This window comes from Apteryx rowi, unplaced genomic scaffold, assembly GCF_003343035.1.
Source record: "Apteryx rowi isolate R43461 unplaced genomic scaffold, aptRow1 scaffold_141, whole genome shotgun sequence".
In the NCBI taxonomy this organism is placed as follows: Eukaryota; Metazoa; Chordata; class Aves; order Apterygiformes; family Apterygidae; genus Apteryx; species Apteryx rowi.
Window position 1 is genome coordinate 1,055,874 of NW_020447653.1, and position 18,093 is coordinate 1,073,966.

At 39.7% G+C, this 18,093-nt stretch overlaps 1 protein-coding gene across 1 annotated transcript in view; it reads left to right on the forward strand.

Annotated features, from left to right (window-relative positions):
* CADM1 (cell adhesion molecule 1) overlaps window positions 1–18,093 on the forward strand; it is a 61,153-nt gene that overhangs the window by 20,425 nt on the left and 22,635 nt on the right. Inside the window, 3 exon segments of the mRNA XM_026057959.1 lie at window positions 348–447; window positions 3,216–3,388; window positions 7,661–7,732. Of these exon segments, the coding sequence (XP_025913744.1) occupies window positions 348–447; window positions 3,216–3,388; window positions 7,661–7,732 (345 nt within the window).

Consider the following 18,093-nt stretch of genomic DNA (forward strand, 5'->3'; position numbering starts at 1 on the left):
ATCAATTCTGAGTGCCACAAATATCTCTGGTTTCACCTCAGCATGAAGGCAAATGAGTTCCTTTTAGCTTGAGTGAGTTCAGAGATAAACTCTAGTGTAGCAAAATGCATTTCCCAGGAAACAGTGGTGCTTCCATTGGAGTGTGAATCTCCTATCTCTGTTTCACATTTTGCTCTTACTAATCAGTTTAGTTTGAAGAAAATACCAAGTTCACTTACTGATTAGATGAATAGCATAGAAGGGGCAGAGAGGAAAGCAGTGCTGGTGACTGACTTCTGGTTCTGGGTGCATACAAATCTGATTCTGTTTGACAAGATAATTTATGAAATACTGTTTCTCTCATGCAGATAAGCCTCAAGTGCGGGTTTCTCAGAATTATCCAGTGCAAGGTCTAACGAGAGAAGGGGAGCCRCTTGAACTGACATGTGCAGCTTTTGGAAAACCACAGTAAGTCTGAAACTTCCAAAGGATGGTACAGGTGGTCCAGCGGTGACTGGGTCCCGCTACAAAAGTGTGCGGACACTTTTTGGCCTCTTTGCTATTGCAGAAATTTCATATGCCATTCTCTGCTGAGAAGACAATGTAGGAGTATGAAAAAAGAATATGAGGAGAGATACTTCCTGCACCTGAGCCTAAGCTACAGTATTAAGACATCTATTTTGAATTGCATTTGTCATGATGTAAATAATGGCTGAGGAATTGCTACTTTTAAAGCTCCAAGGAGAGCTTTTCATGGTCACCACACAGCGTTGCTGTCAACAAGCCCACTAGTGCAGAAGGGGAAGACTGTAGTATGGGTACCACGCAACTGTACATCTCTTCCCCCAGGGAATGGCTTAGGTGGCAACTGGTTGCAATTAATCTGCAAAAGCAAGGTCAGTGGCCTGCATATTCAATCCTAATAATGTACGAGTATGCAGGCGTAAGAATGGCACCAAAGAACTGAACACATGTAAGAGTGGAATGGATCTGTAAGGTAAGGCAGTCTGTCTTTCAGCTTGTATTGACCGTATGATTCTTTCTTCTTTGTGGTGGTGTTGTTTTTTAAATGAAATGCAAGTTTTATTCTTTCTCCTCTTCTTGCCCTGCCCTTGAGGCTTTCTTAAATAGTTTAATAAATTGATGCATCAGGAAAAATCCTGACGAGGAAGGTTAGATTTTCCTCTGCATTTTCATTTTCTTGTCCAAGTTTTGTTGACTTTCTTAAATACTTCCTTTTCCATTTGGATTTATGGCTGTCAAGTATTTACCTCCTATCCTTTTTTATTTTCATCATGTTCATAAGATTTCTGCAAACATCCCTGAAAACTGTCAGTGTCTCCTTGGTAGTGTGCCCAGAACTGAAGAGTTACTGCAGGTGTAGTCTGCACTTGAAGTCATCGAGTTTGACAGTTCTGCTTCTGGGGGCAATGACAGGAAGGGTAGCTGCAGCTCAGAAGTGCGAAGRCTGTGATACTGTCATCTGCCACTGTAGTGTCCTACTGCAGCTGAATTACTTTGTTTATTACTGCTTCCCAGCTTCCTCTATTCAGCATGTGGGTGATTCCTTCCCCATACGTTAGAGACTTGTACATCCCCTGCTGAATTCCAGTTTAATATCTATTCCCTGTTCAGAATCTGTCAAAGCCTCTTTGCATTTCTCTCCTCTCACAGGTAGCTGCCGTTCCTCCCATTTGTATCATGTGGGAATTTAATGAATAGGCTTCTTCACTCCCCACCCCCCAGCTATGAATAAGACATATACGTGTTAAATAAGACAGACGCATCTCCCAGGCAGTATGCCACTTAATATTATGGTGATGCTGGTGATGTGCTAGGAATACGCTTATGTAGTTCACTTCACCTGTGTCTCAAACCTAAGCAAATACACAGTAAAATAATGGACTGTATTTACTTCTACTCCTTATGACAAACAGATTTCATAAAATCCCTTACAGAGGTTTAAGATTCACAGGGATGATTCTTGAGTGAAAATCATTTCTCTGCAAAATTTTGCAACACAAACATTGTGACAAAAAGCTTAGAGAAAAATGAAAGACCAGAAAGTAGAAACTTTGTTAATAATAGATATTTTCATTGTCTAAGATCGCACAAAAAATCAGGACTATGACAAAAGTGGGAAGATACTGGAATTGTCACTTGTAGAACATCCAGTGCAAGACACATCTTTGAAAAAAGCACCACTGTACAGCAAACAGCGTCTGAAAGGTTGGGACTCTGAAATCACAGCTGGTTTTGTTCGGTGTTGTAGCCGTTCCAGTTGTGTGGCTGGGATAGCAAAACTGCAGGTGCTTTTATTTCATAACAGCACTCTACTGTTTGGACACTGAGAAGCCCAAAGTATTCTGATGCCTTCAGCCACATTAGCTCCCAGCAAAAAAATGGCTTGCAAGCTCTGTCCTTGGAGCCAGGCAGTTTGGAGAATGTGTTACTGCACAAACACCCCCCATGTCCACCCTTTTAAGAGCTCAGTGTTGAGCCACCCTAAAAGGTGCGGTCTCTCTCTTACGGATGAAGGCCGTCTCGGGAGTAGCTGGTTTGTCCTTACTGCTGTTCAGAGACTTAAAAACAAAACCAAACAACCCCCCCAGTGGTTGTTTTCTTTACTAGCTCTAACAAAACATGCTAATTTCATTCCCTAAATCATGTAAACATGATGCTCATTTTGGTTCCATTAGCAAAAGAATGCAGGAAACAGGCTGCCAATTGGAAAAACATAATGGGGAGAGAAGAAAGGCGTTCCTGTTTTCTAGCAGCTAAAACGTTACTAATAAGCAGCACAGTCAAAATTGAGGTAAATAGGTCCATCATGTCTCTTTGTAAAATGGTTTGAAGTTGATAAAAATGTACTTGTTCCGTTACATGTTGTCCAGATCTGCACTCAGAGCACCGGGTGGATGCACGTTTAGTCCATAGATCTTAAAGATTCCAGGTTTACTGATTAAGTAAATGATTAACCACTAATGAACTTTCTTCCTGTTTGCATTAGTGTTTTCAGAAAGCTTAAGGACTGGATACAGTTTCCAGTTGGGTTAAAATGCACTTAAATTCAGGAAGCCCAACAGCATCTGGGCTTGAGTAGTACAAAAGTATGTGTTATTTCTTTACAGTTTTTCTTGGTTTGGGCTTTCTGTCTGTGGATGAACTTTTGAAGATGCCATCTTTACCGTAGGAAAATAGTAATGTGACTGTTTCTTTTTCTCCCTCCTCTGTAGGCCTACGGACATGAGGTGGTTAAGAGTAGATGATGAGATGCCTCAACACGTTGTAGTGTCTGGTTCAAACCTTCTCATTAGTAACCTAAACAAAACAGATAATGGTACATACCGCTGTGAGGCTTCAAACGCGGTGGGGAAATCACATGCGGATTACATGCTGTTTGTATACGGTACGTGAGAAAAACCACCGTTCTTCTAGACTCATTTACACATAATTGCTGCATACCGCTCTCTAAAAGCTTTTAAAGAAGTTACCATTTTGCTTAATGCAAGAATTTCAGACAGCACCCAACACATCTACATTATACTGGGAGGGGGTAGGGGCTGGAAAAGCATTTCCTTTGCTTCTGTAACTCTTGGTGTCTTGCATCAGGTGCAGAACCTATCTTAGTGTCCAGTAAGTTCCTTTCTCTCGTGCTGTCATTGTGGGCTGACCCTGACAGTTGTAAAATGTCAGCTGAAGCATACAGAAAGATCAGAACAGAGGCGTGGGGAGAACTTTGAAGTTCTGTAGCCTAACAGTCTTTATAGGACTTGCTCCAGTAGCTCATTTTCCTTTGTGTTTCATCTGATCCCTTTTTCAGTATCTGCAGCAATGGTATGGGTTTGTTTTTTCAGGTCTTTTAATAGCAAGTTAAATTACTGAAGAATCAGCCGGCATACTCAGATAATTACAAACCAGTAAATAAACTGGAGGAATGAGATGTCTTAAGCCTATCTTTGGCTGCTGAGCAGACACTAAAACATGTCTCGGCATCTTTTTAAGTGCTATTAAGTACCTACTTTAATTCTTCAGTTCCTCTGCATTATTTCACCATCGCTTTAAACCTTGTTGTGCTCTTGTCACAGAGGTCTTGCATATAATGAAGATTCAGTAGGCACTTGAAGAGTGATCCCCTAGTTTAATTATGAATAATTCCCTTGGGCTATGTATTTAAAAACTTATCCGTTAGCAACCTTGCTTATCYGTTAGGGTGGTTACTGCATGGCTGAGCTAAGCTTGTGGTGGGTATTGCCTGTTATTCAGAAGGGACAGTAACTTGCTTTGGTTTGAGGTTCATTTCATGCAACAGCCCCTGGGAGCTCTGCAGTCCAAATTCTTTTGCGTTCGCACCGATCCAGATAAATAATCGAGAACCTAACATCCTGCTCGCTTATCCAAATGCCACTTACACATGACCAGTTTTTGGCCCGGTTTTGGAAACTTGCCCAAAGACCAAAACTAACATCAAAATTGTAATATCAAGCTGAAAGTGAACTTTGTATACTGCATCATTTGAGTAGTTTTCTAGTGTTGGTAGCACCAAAAGACTCCAGTTTGTGTAATGAAATACAAGATGTAYTTTTATGATGGAATAATTCATATACTCATGGTATTAAAAAATAATTTATGGAAGTGTTTAAAGAAACAGCTAATGTTGTGGAGAAACTATAAAGCACCTAGAGTGTATAGGAAACATGACTCCACATGAGATTAGAACTATAGCAAGCTACTGGAGTAAAGCAGTCATAGAGGAATTGGGTTTTTTATTCCTTGCCTAGTTTTACATACCTATTTTGTTTCGAGTGAATGCTAAATTAAACCTCACCAATGTTAAATGAACTGGTCTTAGTCCAGTTCGCATAAGGCTTGGGAACAACCATTATAAAGGATCTGGCTGAAATGTGTCTGTTCCTGCAGACTCAGTGGGCCCTGGGGACAGAACTCCATTCTGACCTTTAAACGTGGTCTGAATAAACCATTTTGAGCTCATGTTAACTCATATGTTTGTTAATTATTCTGCATTTGTGATGTGGACAAGAACTAGACTATACAGAAATTAAACACCACTTCTCCCCTTCAAGATTAAATTCACCAGAGAACATTTGAGACAGTGTTATTTTAAAAGTAATACAAATTCCCAAGGCATGGTAACCTGTGGACTCTACTGCAGCATCTGACATTTTGGCATGTAGGAGGACTTGTCATGGTCTCTCAGGAAGTCATGGTCACAAATTGTTTCACATCCCATTGTGTCATATTTCTGCAAAATTGGGGGTGTCCCACTAGGATTCAGCACTTCTGGACAGCATAAAGACTTTAACCCTGAATTTAAGACCCAAATTCAGAGATGTTGGTCTAGTGGCAGTGGTTGGGCTGTGGTTAGCATCTTGAAGCGCTCAGGTACAGAGTCTAACTTAAGTTGTCTGAAGGAAAATGAACATCACTCTGTGGAAATGAGCTGACGAGCTCACTCCACTTGTCAATGGGAAGCATTTACTTCTCCATCTTTTACTAAGTTTGGCACCTCTCCCTGCCAGAAGACAAGGAATATTATGTAGGCAGTGCAGTCTGTATCCCTGCCAAAATGTCTCCATAGGGATAGTGTGAAAATTAATGGGAGGATGTGCCTAGATGGTCACCCTTTACCGAATCCACAGATAGGACTACTTATAAGTTGTCAGTGCTGTACTCTCCACCCATATCAAATTAATTTTGGCGGCGGGTGGGGTGGAATGATGTGTATGGCCTTTCAACACCTGAGGTGTTGCGATGGAGTGACAGTAACTACAGCAGAGCTTCGGGGTCTGGCACCTCTCCATGAGGAGGAGGATTGACTAGCCTCCATATAAAACTAATACATCTACAGTTAAATGGTATTAAGTGCAAATGGTTTCCAGGGGCCAGGGCTTGCGAAATAACTGCTGCTGATCTGTGCTTAACACACCTTCCTCTGTTGCACACATGGTATAAGCATGTCTAATCACATTGACAGAAACCGAAAACATGTTTATTTTTTAAACTTGTTTCACGCTTTTCCTCCCAGTGGGAGCAGGCAGACGCATATTCTGGAAACTTCTAGCACAATTAGCGCACAGTCATTTTTTGCTATTACCAACGTATAGTCTGCTGTATAGCATTTTCCCCTAGTACAGTTTGGAAGTGAGATGAGTTTTCACCATGCCAATGGATGTAGACAAGGATAGGGTCTTTCTTCCTGCACTTAAGTTGTTTCATTATCCCTTGCTAGTAAGGAGACCCTACGGTATCTTGTCGGCTTAGCCCTGGGCAAAGAAGCAACTAAGAAGTTCTCTGTGGTAAATACAGAGGCTGAAATGTTTTGAATATAGTAGGCCAAAGCGGCACTCCTCATGAATGACCCCTTTCTTGCAGTTGCCTTCACAGTGAAGCAAACTCCAAGGTAATGTCTCTTAACTTTCAGGAAGCTGCATGGAGCACAAAGGTGCAGCAGGTAATTCAAGTTCAGATATATTAATTAGGGAATCTGAGAGCTCACTTGGAGATAAAAGAGAAGCAGATGGGTTAGTGATGAAAAGTTGACATACTTTAGAGGAAATTTAAAATCAAAAGCCTAAGAACTGTTTCATGCTCTATTATTGCAGAATGAATCCTTAGTTCAAAGTCTTCCTGACTACTTAACACATTCAGTTTGATCATTTGGGCATTGATATATGTGTTTTCTTTTGCATCTTCTCATATCTGCCTTCTCCTGCTCAGTAGTTTTGATGAGGATGTGCCCCTGTACATAATATAAATACTGTAAAGAGAGTGGCAGTATTTATCAGTTTTAACAGGTCAAGTCTTCTGTAGAAATAGTTGCTAGTTACAAAGAAATATCTCAGTATCTTGTGTTTTACACTAAGGATGCTCTATTAACAAAAGCAACTGTGTTAAAATTGTCAGAAAAATATTGGCTTTTTTATAAAAAGATCGTGGTGAAATTTTCCATGCCTTGAAATTGATATTTAGTAATGACATTCTCATTTCTTTTTATTTATTACTATCTTAGAAGTAGCTTTTAACATCCTGCTGACGTGTATTCATTGAGGAAGAATAGTGTAAAGTTAACAGCCCTGGGAAAAAAGTGAGATATATTCATGTGCTGTTGATATTTAGTCTGTTGAGCACAGCAGGGCCCCTCGCACAAACCTCCCACCTGGATTTTCAAATGTATTTGTAGAAAAACAACAAAGCACCATTGTCTGTCTCTGTACATGGTAAACTGGTTTTTTTTTTTTTCTTTTCCTGTCATGGAAAGTGTGCAGTTTATTTTTCTTATGGCTCTCCCATTCCATCTCTCTCTTTCTCATTGACTAATTTATGCTGGGTTTTATTTATTTATTTATTTATTTTTTAAGCATTGCAGAAGGCAAAAGGGGGAGAGAGTTTCTGGGCCAGATTTTCTAGCTAGAGTAAGTCTGTGCAGAGCTCCTTTGATGTGAATTGAGCTCAAACAATTTACAGCTGCTGAGGATCTGGCCCTTGATCTTTAAAGCCAGCTGGAAAGTCACCACCTGGTTTTAGAGGAGGAAAGGCTTCTGACAGCCATGCTGCTTCTTAGTGTCCTTGTTTTTCTCTGATCATTATTGATCGCTGTTGTGTTCTGCTTGTTTTTTCTTAATTTGCTTTTTTATTATTTTCCTTTTTATATTTTATCCAGATCCCCCCACAACTATCCCTCCTCCCACAACAACCACCACCACTACCACCACCATCCCTACCACCATCACAGGTATGGTACCTTCATAACCATTGGAAATGTCCTGAATGCGTATTGTCTTTTTATGTTTATAAGCAGAGCTTGAAGCCTGGGGAAAAACAACAAACAAATCAGTTGAATTTTTTTCTCAAATGCACTCACTGTACTGCATGAGTCCTGATCTGGCAGTTCAAGTTGGATCATCCTGACTGCAGGTGTTTCTGAAACATGGAAATTGCCATGTCAGAAAAAGCTATTAATGCAGTTACTGGTGGCAAATATTGGGTACTTTGAAATGAAGGGTATAAACAGCCTTAAAACTCATTTAATATGGCGAGTGGGTCATAAATTTCATTCTCAACCCCATCAGTAGCAATTTCTGAGCAATTTATACTTGGAAGTATGAAGTTTGGTCTTTAGTAATTTACTCCACCTACTATGACTGTAGATGCTTATTCTCATATGTAGATGTTTGGTCTTTTTCTGAATCACTGTAATAAGCTGTCTACTTCACTCCTAGAAAGATGAATTCCACCAGTCATTTTACACTGAATCAAAAAAGATCTATATGACCATTTTTGAAGCGTTGGCTTTTAGAATTTTGATTTTTTCCCCTGTATTCTAAGAAAAGATGAATAAAAACTCAGCTGATCATGAGACACCTCTTACTATTTTACACACATCCATCATATTTCCTCGCTAGACCTGATTCTGTCCACTCATAAGGAAGGCCTTTCTGAGTTCTCTCTAATCATTTTCATTGTCACTTTCTGATCTTTTCTATTTCAACTGCTGCTTTTGCTACTTTTTTTCTTTTTTTTTTTTTTTGAGGTAGAGGTGTGACAAACTGAAGGTGCGAATGGACCATTGAGTATCTAATGGCATAATGTTTATTGATGCTGTACACCATCCCCTTTATAAATAGGTTACACTTTATTTGTTTTTATGACTTTGCTCAGCTGATTCTAACTGTCCTGTTCGGGGTGTTGTGTGGCTTTTTTCCTTCTGAGACTTTTACAACCAGATCAGACTCTACTAGCATGGACAAGCAATTGAAGTCTTTTTCTTCCAATGTGCCTTAATATGCACTTTGTGTACTGTCCTCCATCCACCACTGTGTTGTCCAGACTTTGCCATTTTCTGTCTTCCTCTTTCCAGGTGGTCATTAATATATTGAACTCCAGGCACCCAAGTTCTGATACTTGGGGCACTCTACAGTGAATGTCTTCCTATTTTGTGATGTGGTCATTTTATTTCAATTCTGTTTTTAATCTCTTAACCAGTTTTTGTTTCAGAATGTGTTTTAAGCTTTTACCTTACTGTTTCAAAGTCTCCTTAAGAGCCTTTTGCAGAGAAACTTGGTCCAGTGTGCCTCAGGGTAAATGAACATGCACAGTTCTGTTTTACAATAATTTATTAATGCTTTCAGTGTATTATAGAAAGCTGAAGGAAGAATTTGTCTTTATGCTTGTTTGACCCCATTATGGTTATGGCAGTTGCCCACTGCTGTTAATAATTGTCCTTTTCCCTGGAACTCGATTGTTATCAGCATGTTGTTTTAGGGATCACCCTCACACTTCCTTTAAAGGTGCATACTATACTCACCTGCTATTTCAAACTCTGAAGCAGTGGCTGTTAATAATAAATAGCAGTATTGTTTGCTCTACTGCTGCAAACGCTGAAATTTGTTTATGAATTTCCTCCTTCTGAGTTGATTTAAAACATAATTATATTCCAACCATTATATTTGTGTGTCTTGGTTTTGATGCTGGGCCCAGCAGTGTTTCTGCCCTGCTGATTAGTCAGTGGTGTCCGTTACCTATGGAGGAGCTGGCTCAATGCCCTTGTAATTAAAGGAGGGTGCCTCTGAGTCCATACTTCTAGCAATAATAAACCACTTTCAAAGTCCTCCTACACAAGTTTGCTTTGAATGTGGACAGATGCAGATTGATCTTCCCAATCTCCATCTTTATGCAGGCTGTTTCCCCCATCCTGTGTGTTGGTGACTCTTCCCAGCGCACCAGAGCACTGCTGACTTTTCCTTAGGATGTGAAGAAACTCAGTTTTTGTCTCCCTCCAAGCAATTTCTTCCTCCCTCCCCTCTCTAGCCTATCTCCCCTTATGCTGAGGAACATATCACAGGCAGTGTTCAAACCTTAACCCTGGTAATACAAATTTGGCTCCTAGAGCTTCTTGAGAGACATGTGAGGATCACAGGATTTCCTTAGCATGTGAGAGTTATCAACATGACATTCCCACATGCAGTAGGTGAGTTATCACCATCTAATAATTCCCCGTGCTCAAACACCAGGACATTTATGTTCATTAAGGTGAAATCCCTGCTCCTTACTTTTTATCCCACTGAGCTTAGTGGGTTCTGGCTACTGAGAAGAATTGACCCCATGCTGATGAAGGTCCTTCAGGAACTGAGGGCCTTCTGACATAAAATTTTTGCAGCTATTTCTTCTCAATAACTTTCCATCAGAATGAGCTGTTTCCTTGAATAGAGGATCAGGACTACCATTTCTGAAGTGATTGGAAGTATGAATAAATTGAAAAAATGATTGCAGGCACGTACAAAGGTTCACTGATGGGCAATTCTTAATTTATTTCCTTCACAAGCAGAATGGTGGAATCAGAAGCATGTGGCCAGACTGCTTTTCTCACGCCTTTCTCTCTCCTCAGCAATGGAGAATCTACAGCGCCAAGCTTGTTGCCACCCTGTTGACAAAGCATGGGCAGGATTCCTTCTCCTCCCTGATGCGTTTCTGTGTTGGCTTTGAACTGCTGAGGAGGACAGAAATGTAATGAAAAAGTAATATTTTTCACTGATACCAGCAGTTAGGGCTTGTGATTTGTAGGAAGAAGCTTTGTTAATAAGAAGCTGTAAGAGAAATCTATGTATTCGCTTTCCTGACACTGATTTAACACTGGATCTTCTTGACATGTGGCCTTACACGTTCTGCCCACAAGTTCAGCATGCTTTTCCCTCAAAAGAATGACTAAGGCTTAGTCTCATTTCTTTGTGTATAAATGTGTGTATTTGTTTTCTGCGTTAACCAAGTGACATGATTGTCTGTCGTCCAGTAAAATGGATGGTCCAGTATAGAATTTTACCTTTTTAATAGTCATATTAAAAAGGCTGATTCTATGCTGATATTCACAAAATAGTATTCGAACACTGTTTATGCGCTGTCATTATCCTTGTCAACAAATCTGGTGCAACTTGTCAGTGTGAATGCAGCCAAGCTGGGAGAGAAGCTGTTGTTTGATTTAGGTTTTTAGTAGTTGCTGGTAGTTTTTTTTCTTTGACTCTAAGGGCATGTCCAGCTCTGTGGCCCGGGTATCTATTTTCAGAATGTTTCACTATGGGACTCCTGGCTTATGATTTGAAGAAATCTCACAACCGCTTTAACCTCTTGATCTTGGGAGCTGTATTCCCTCTCTGCACAAAATGGCTTTGCACTAATGAATGAATTAGCACTAGGGCAGTTTTTGAACCAAAATTGCTGCCAGACCTGCTTTAGAAAATCCCTGTCTTTGATGGAAGCTATTGTGTGTTTGGCAAGCAGCTATATATGTATTTTATCTCATCCTGAAGGTTGCAGTTGTGGAATTTAACATTTGCTCCTCCTGCTGCAGATTAAAGGTTATAGAACAACACATTTTCAATCTGAGTTTCTGCAGAGACCAGGCAATCTGCTAAATGTAACTTGATAGCCAAGTCTGACAAATGGATAGCAAAATTGATTCCTACTTCTGGCTGGCATTGATTAATTCACAGTTACTAGCTATTGTTGGTCATAAAAGCTTCAAAAGCAAACAGTAGAAAGCTGCGTAAACTTACTTTTGGTTTTTAGTAGTTAAGAGGTTTTGTATCTGAAAAAAATTAGGTCAAATTAACATAATCTCTAGAATTACGTAGCAYAGGCATGTTGAAACACTTTTTAAAGCCTCAAGAGGCAATTGATAACTTAATTCTTGTCATCACCAAAATGTTGAAATATTCGTCTGCTGTGACATAATTACTTGGTTGGCAGATGGGAATGCTTCTTGTTTCCATGATCAGGTTAGGTGTGAGTAGTCTTCTAGCCAGCCATGCTGAAAACATTTGCTTAGGATGAGGAGGATTTTAACCCTATGTTATTTCACCTCTCTTCCCCTCTCTTTCTTGTATAACGCTGGCCCAGTTGGCGTCCCCTGAAGCCGTGGGGGAGTGTACCAACCAAAAAACAATGTCCTTCGTTTTAAAAAAATAAAAATAAAATAAAATAAAAGGAGACCAACCTGCATTTAAACTAGTTTTACATGTCCAAAGCTTATGTCTGTGTTTATGCTGCCATCTTTGGGAGCTGCCCCATATAAAGTGTTCTTATTGGAAGTATTCTTACTGAGTGATTGGAGATAGTTTGTTCTGGATTCATTTTTCCCTATCAAAACTAATAGAACTAGTTAAAAGGGCTCCATTTGCACTTCTGCACGCATGGTAAGTTATTCATTTTGTGCAGATTCAAATGTAAGACATTTTTACTTGCTTACATAAAGTATTTCTACTCAAAATGTGTTCAGACATGACATGAAGATGCATTCCTGCCTCAAAGAGTTACCTTTGAATAATGATAGATACTGCTCAGCAAGTAAGAGCCAGAGTAGTCAGTGCAGCAAGTAGGAGAGGACAGGTTTATATAGGTGGTATGGGAGGTGTATATATAGCTAGGGGTGTGTCTGTATATATATGCATGCATCTATATGTATGTGTACAGACACACCTATATATATTTAGGTGCATGATAATCTGATCATTATTCCCAAAGCTTGTTGTGCAGTGTACTCCCCGAGATGCTTAGGCTCCCTCCCCAGACCCACTGAGGTCCCGTGTCTAGAGTCGAGTGTCCCTTTCTCAGCCACTCTTGCTTGACAAATCGAAATCCTGCATCACTGCTGCTATAAACTTGACCTACAAAGACGTGCTGAGTTGATAGTGGTTTAATGGCACAGAGGTGTTGGGGGAAGACTATGGCAAAACTCTGCAGAGCTAACATACTTTTTTTTTGCAGGAAAAGGAGAAGCTGAACAGTGAAGTTTCCAAAACAGCACGACCTTTAAAGCTTTTCCTCTGTCACTGTTGCTTTGCTTCAGTGTAGGTGCTTGTAAAGGTTTCCTGCATGACAGTTTGCTCTTTTTCATATATCCTCCAACTGCATTGGTATTCTGACCATCCTTTGGTGTTTCAGCTGTTATCACTGGCAAGCCCCCCCCCCTTTTTTTTAATCAGTTCAAATTGTCCTTGTGGCTTTGTTCATTAAGATGTACGATATGATACAGCAGAGCAAACTGCATAATTTGAATTACCCCTAGAGTCCTTACTTGAAACACAGGTTTTGGTCAGCTGTTGTTTCCTGGGAGATGAAGGTTCTTAATAATAACAAAACCCTCCTCTTCGGACATAATATTGAGTGGAGCATTTTTGCCTACCTTTTTAAACATCATTTTGCTGCCTGCTGGACTCGCTTAGCACATACACCCTCACATCCTAGTATCTATAGAATTATTTGTATATGGAAATTTGCATTTATTACACTTTTTCTCTGCAGCTAGAGTTTGCCGGTGTCTTGGCAACAAGTTCAGCGGAGACCCGGGGGGTGACACACACGTACATTACCTACTATTTAAGTTACGTGCTTCTGTTTGCCTTGCATGGGATGTTATTGATTCTTCAAGGACCCCTACTGTCCATCTTGCAACAATATCAATGCCAAGTGGCAGTCTGAACCATTGCATGACTTTAAAGCAATTTTAGACTATATTTTAAAATCAACTAATTCTTTAAAGTGTATACAGTGTAGCAGATGTGTGTGTTTAGGCGCGGGTGAGACTTTGAGATATCGTAGGCAGTGTTTTTAGTGGTTTTTAGCTTAAAAATTGCAAGGAATGTTTGGAAAGCGTGAAGCTCTTGCTGTAGAAACACTGCAAGTTCCTTCTTGAGGTTGGGTTTTTTGCAAGCAGGCCTAAGCAAGCTTTATTCCACTCAAAGCTGTTCGGAAACAAATGAGCTCCAAAGCAGGAATTGTTAAGTGATGCCGAGTCTGAAAACCAGATCTTGGGAGAAGCATGTCCTAGCTGAGCTCACCTTTCTGCCAGCGTGAGCCATGCAGTATCCTAGTGGCTCTGAATGAGGAGGGCAAAGGTCTTTCAAGTTTACTTGAGAAAGACTGTGTAGATGCCAAGTGTGTATGGTTTATTAAAAAACATGTTTTTATATCTCCTTAGCTACTTAAAAAAAAAAAAAGGCATGGAAAATGGATTATTGAGAAGAAATGGTGTAACATGTTTTCAAACCATGAATCACATGCCAGAAAACTTCCTTAAAATGATGAAAACAATTTTATTCTCAGTAGAAGTTTGTTCTTTTCTGATTACAGCTGGTTGTGTGACAAACTACAGTTATATGGGATTTATTCCAGCAGTAATCTGAAAAGGTGGTGGGTGGGAAGAATGCAATAAAAATCATTCTTTGCTCAAATTACCTTGCAGCAGGTTTGTGGGAGGAGAAGAGGCAGTGTGGGGATTACTAAAGTACATATGTCCTAGTGGAATCATAGGCTTTATATCTAATCAGGTATGGTTGCTGATATTTGCTACTGGTGTTGCTGTTCACATAGAATTTAATCATAAATAGAAAATGTGTTTGTTCCCCAGTCAAATTAAACACGGATAGTTGCGGTCAGTTCCAACCTGGCTCTGTGCCATACCTATCCCCTTTTTATGGCTTTCTCGCCCTCCTTTTCTTAATGACACGTTAAAAATGCATGCACAGGGCAAGACTTGCAGGACAGGATACAAGAATCGCGAGGAAGAGCCGCCAGGCGCTCGTGTTGTGCTGTGAGCTTGCACCGTGTCCAGGCGTTTCATGCCGCGCAGAGACTCAGCTTAGCTACTTGTTTTCCCAAATTATTTATTATTAAAATCTTGCTTTCAGTTGAAGCTTCTGTGTGTCCCTGGTAAAATGTCAAGTTAATTTACAGATGACACTGTGCTCTTCTGAYGCTTTTCATCCAGTATGTGCCCACATTAAAGGGAATAAAGGAGGAGGGAAGAACTGACAGGCCCGTAAAGAAATACTAGGTCAGTCTTGTAGTACCTCTTTCAGTCAATAGCAGGCACAGTACTGTCACGTGTGGTGGTGTCCCTGAAGAGGAAGTGCAAGGGCTGTATAATAAAAYGGTGATTTCTGCTGGAAACTTGCATGTTTTGAAAGAAGAGGGCTAGAGGGAGCTGTGGAGAGGACCCCGTCCCCTCTCAGAGAAGAGGCGATCTGAGCATTGGCATACAGGGGAGCAGAGGTCAATGTCTGCAAGGCTTTTGTAAGACTCCTGGTGTTGTGTTGGAGCCATCACTCAAAATCACAAGGTACTTGCAGTCCAGTTTAAGCAATGAGAATGGTGTGAATGAGTACCATGCCTCTATAGCACCTTGTGGACTTTTCCATGAAATTTTGGATAGGTACAGTGTTTGCTTATGGCTGTATTTACAAGGTTGGGATCTAAATAAGCATGCAATCATTACAGAGCTTTATGGAAAAAAGCATTAAAAATCATAGCCTGAAGTGCAGCACTAATCTAGAAATATTTTTGTTCTTGTCACACCAAACTTCTGTACAGATTGTGATTATTTTTGTGAAACATCTGGTCTGCAAATCAGGCAGTCTCTGGGGTGCATTGCAACATGCCCGTGCACAAAAGCTTTCAGCMCAGGTTGGAATCACTTGCAGAGAATCCTCCTGTACTATCCCAACGCCAAGTACATTTTCATCCATTCTTCGGAGGAATATTCAGAGAGGGAAGGGACTGCTGCAGTTTTGTGTGATCTGTGTTTTTTTGAGCTGCTTTGCCTCTCTCCGCTTGCAGCGTAATTGAAGTGTAACATATCTGTTAAGTTCATACCTAACAGGTGTTAGTTCAATGGAAATGAAGAGGATTTTTGTAATTTTTTTAGTACCCTTAAGGATTTGAAATAAAGCAGTAATAATCTTCTGTTTATAATGCTGAACACTGATACTTAAGGCTGCTATGAAAACAGTAACATTAAGGAATTCATGCTTGTCCTGGTCAGTAAATAAGAAATAGTCTAGAAAATTGGGAAGAATTGAGCTCCACAAATCAGTTATCAGATTGGCTTTTGTCTTTAGTTAAGAAAGCAATATATTGAGTGGATATCTATACTTATTTATACCTCCTTAAATGAAAAATTTTAAATATGAAATGTGTATTTTGCCATTTTGATGATTAGGTGCTATTCTAATGCTCTACCACACTGGTGAATTTTTAAGTGCCAGTGTATTTGTATAAGGTGGGAGAACTGCAGTTCAACTGAAGAAAGAAATAAGCAATTTTGTGAATTTAATTTTGTTACTAGGATTTTAATTTTCCTGTATAGTGCACATTCAGTTTGAGATTGTGAACGAATTCGTGGATTAGTTTAAAAGGCCGAGTCTGTCACTCAGTGAACAGTTTTATGATGGAGAGAATCCAAATGAAAAAAGGCGCAGAGGTGGAGCTTGTAACGCAACTCTTACACTGATGCCTTCATGCAGTAATTTTTTTTATATGTATTATAAATAATTGTATTATAATAATTTTTATACACACACATATATTTATAGAAAAGGGTGTGTGTGTGTGTGTGTGTGTAAATATTTCATGCAGTGGTGGGTGCCTAAAAACTTGGGTGTTGCCAGAATTTTCTTAGTTGGCAGATAACATCTCTATCGCAGCACATCGTATGTTAGTGCCTTTACTCAAGAACTGGCCACAGTAAACCGAGTCCTTATGATCAATATTAAAAAGAAATGACTAAGTGAAACATGGAGCTTTATAGAGGCCAACAATCTTGTCTTTCTTTCAGTATAAAACAATCATCTAGTGAAAACTATTTACGCACATGTAGATTTTGAGACGACTGCATTGTTTTTACTTTTTGGCATAAAGTAAATTTTGTTGAGCCTTGTTGATTAAAATCAAGCAAAGAAGCCTCATCTTTCTTTTATCTTAAGATGGAAAGTACCACATTGAACCTCTTTGTTTATGGACTTTCTACTTCCTCTCTGCTTTGCCTCATCTCATAAAATGACCCTTGTTTAGCACCAACTAATCATTTTAAATGATAAGCATAAACGCTGTGTGGCTGCTGTTCACACCTATCGCTAGGGACCAGGACCGTGCTTTTCGATGACAGCMAAGTCTTTCACTGGCTTTGCTGAACCTTAGTTAAGGCAGAAACATAGCAAATACTTTCTTGTCACTCTGCATTTGAGGAGGAGGGGGGACATGATTTTTCTCCCAGATTCAGGGACAGAAATCTAATCTCTGGCATTCCATATTTCTAGTCTGACATATAAAGGTGATTATTCTTGAAAATGAAGTAAACGTCAGTGCGTTTACCTGGAATTCAAAAAAGTGCTTTTCAAGTTAGCCAATCTCTGTTAAAATTATAGGGTGTCTTAGCACTGACTTCTGTAGGGTCTGGGATATTCCTCCTTACGTAAAGCAGAACAGTGGTGGAGTTTAAGTGATTTGTGCAGTTTTACCTATATTCATTAATTTCATACCAAAGCAACAGTGACAATTTTTCTCTCCTTTGTAGTAGTGTGTGTGTGTGTGTGGTGGTGGTGGGGATTCTTTGCTTTATTGAAAGTCTTTTAACATGAGATTATTCCTCTTTGGTGCACTGTGTATATACAATCCTTCTTCTCAAAGAAGACTCTGGGATTGAAATGGACTTCCAGAAAATTCATTCTAAACTTTAACTGGTCTGTGTTTCCTATTGCGATCATCCAAACCATTTGCTAATCATAACTTTGTCATTCCAGCTGCAGCCAACATGTTGTTTGACTTGGATATTTGTTCGCACTTATAACCGCTTGAGAACTTTATTTTTGTAACCTGTTGGTCTCTGTCCCCAGATGGGGAAGCGAGATGCACTGTCCAGTTTGCACTGTTTCTTGACTAATATCTCTTCCAGCATGTGAATACAAGTTTGCTTTCAGCAGATTTTCTATTTAGTGTAAAAGCTGACATAACTTTTTTATTTCAGGAAGACAGTAAATTGAGACTATTTATAGATGCCAAGATGCTATCTCAGGAATTAATACTCAGTTTTATAGTTCTTTTTAAACACAACTCCCCCCTGCCTTCACCACCATTTCCCCCCACCACCATTTGCTTGGTTGAAATGAGGCATTATTTTGGTAGTGCTACCAAAAAAAAAAAAAGTCGTCCTCTTGTTCCCGTTTTTGTTTTGGAAGGCTTTTCTTACTGCCTTCACCAGAGTTCCCAGCAGGAGAACAAGTGCTAGCATATTTAAGYATGTGTTAGATTTGATTGCCAAGATGAGAA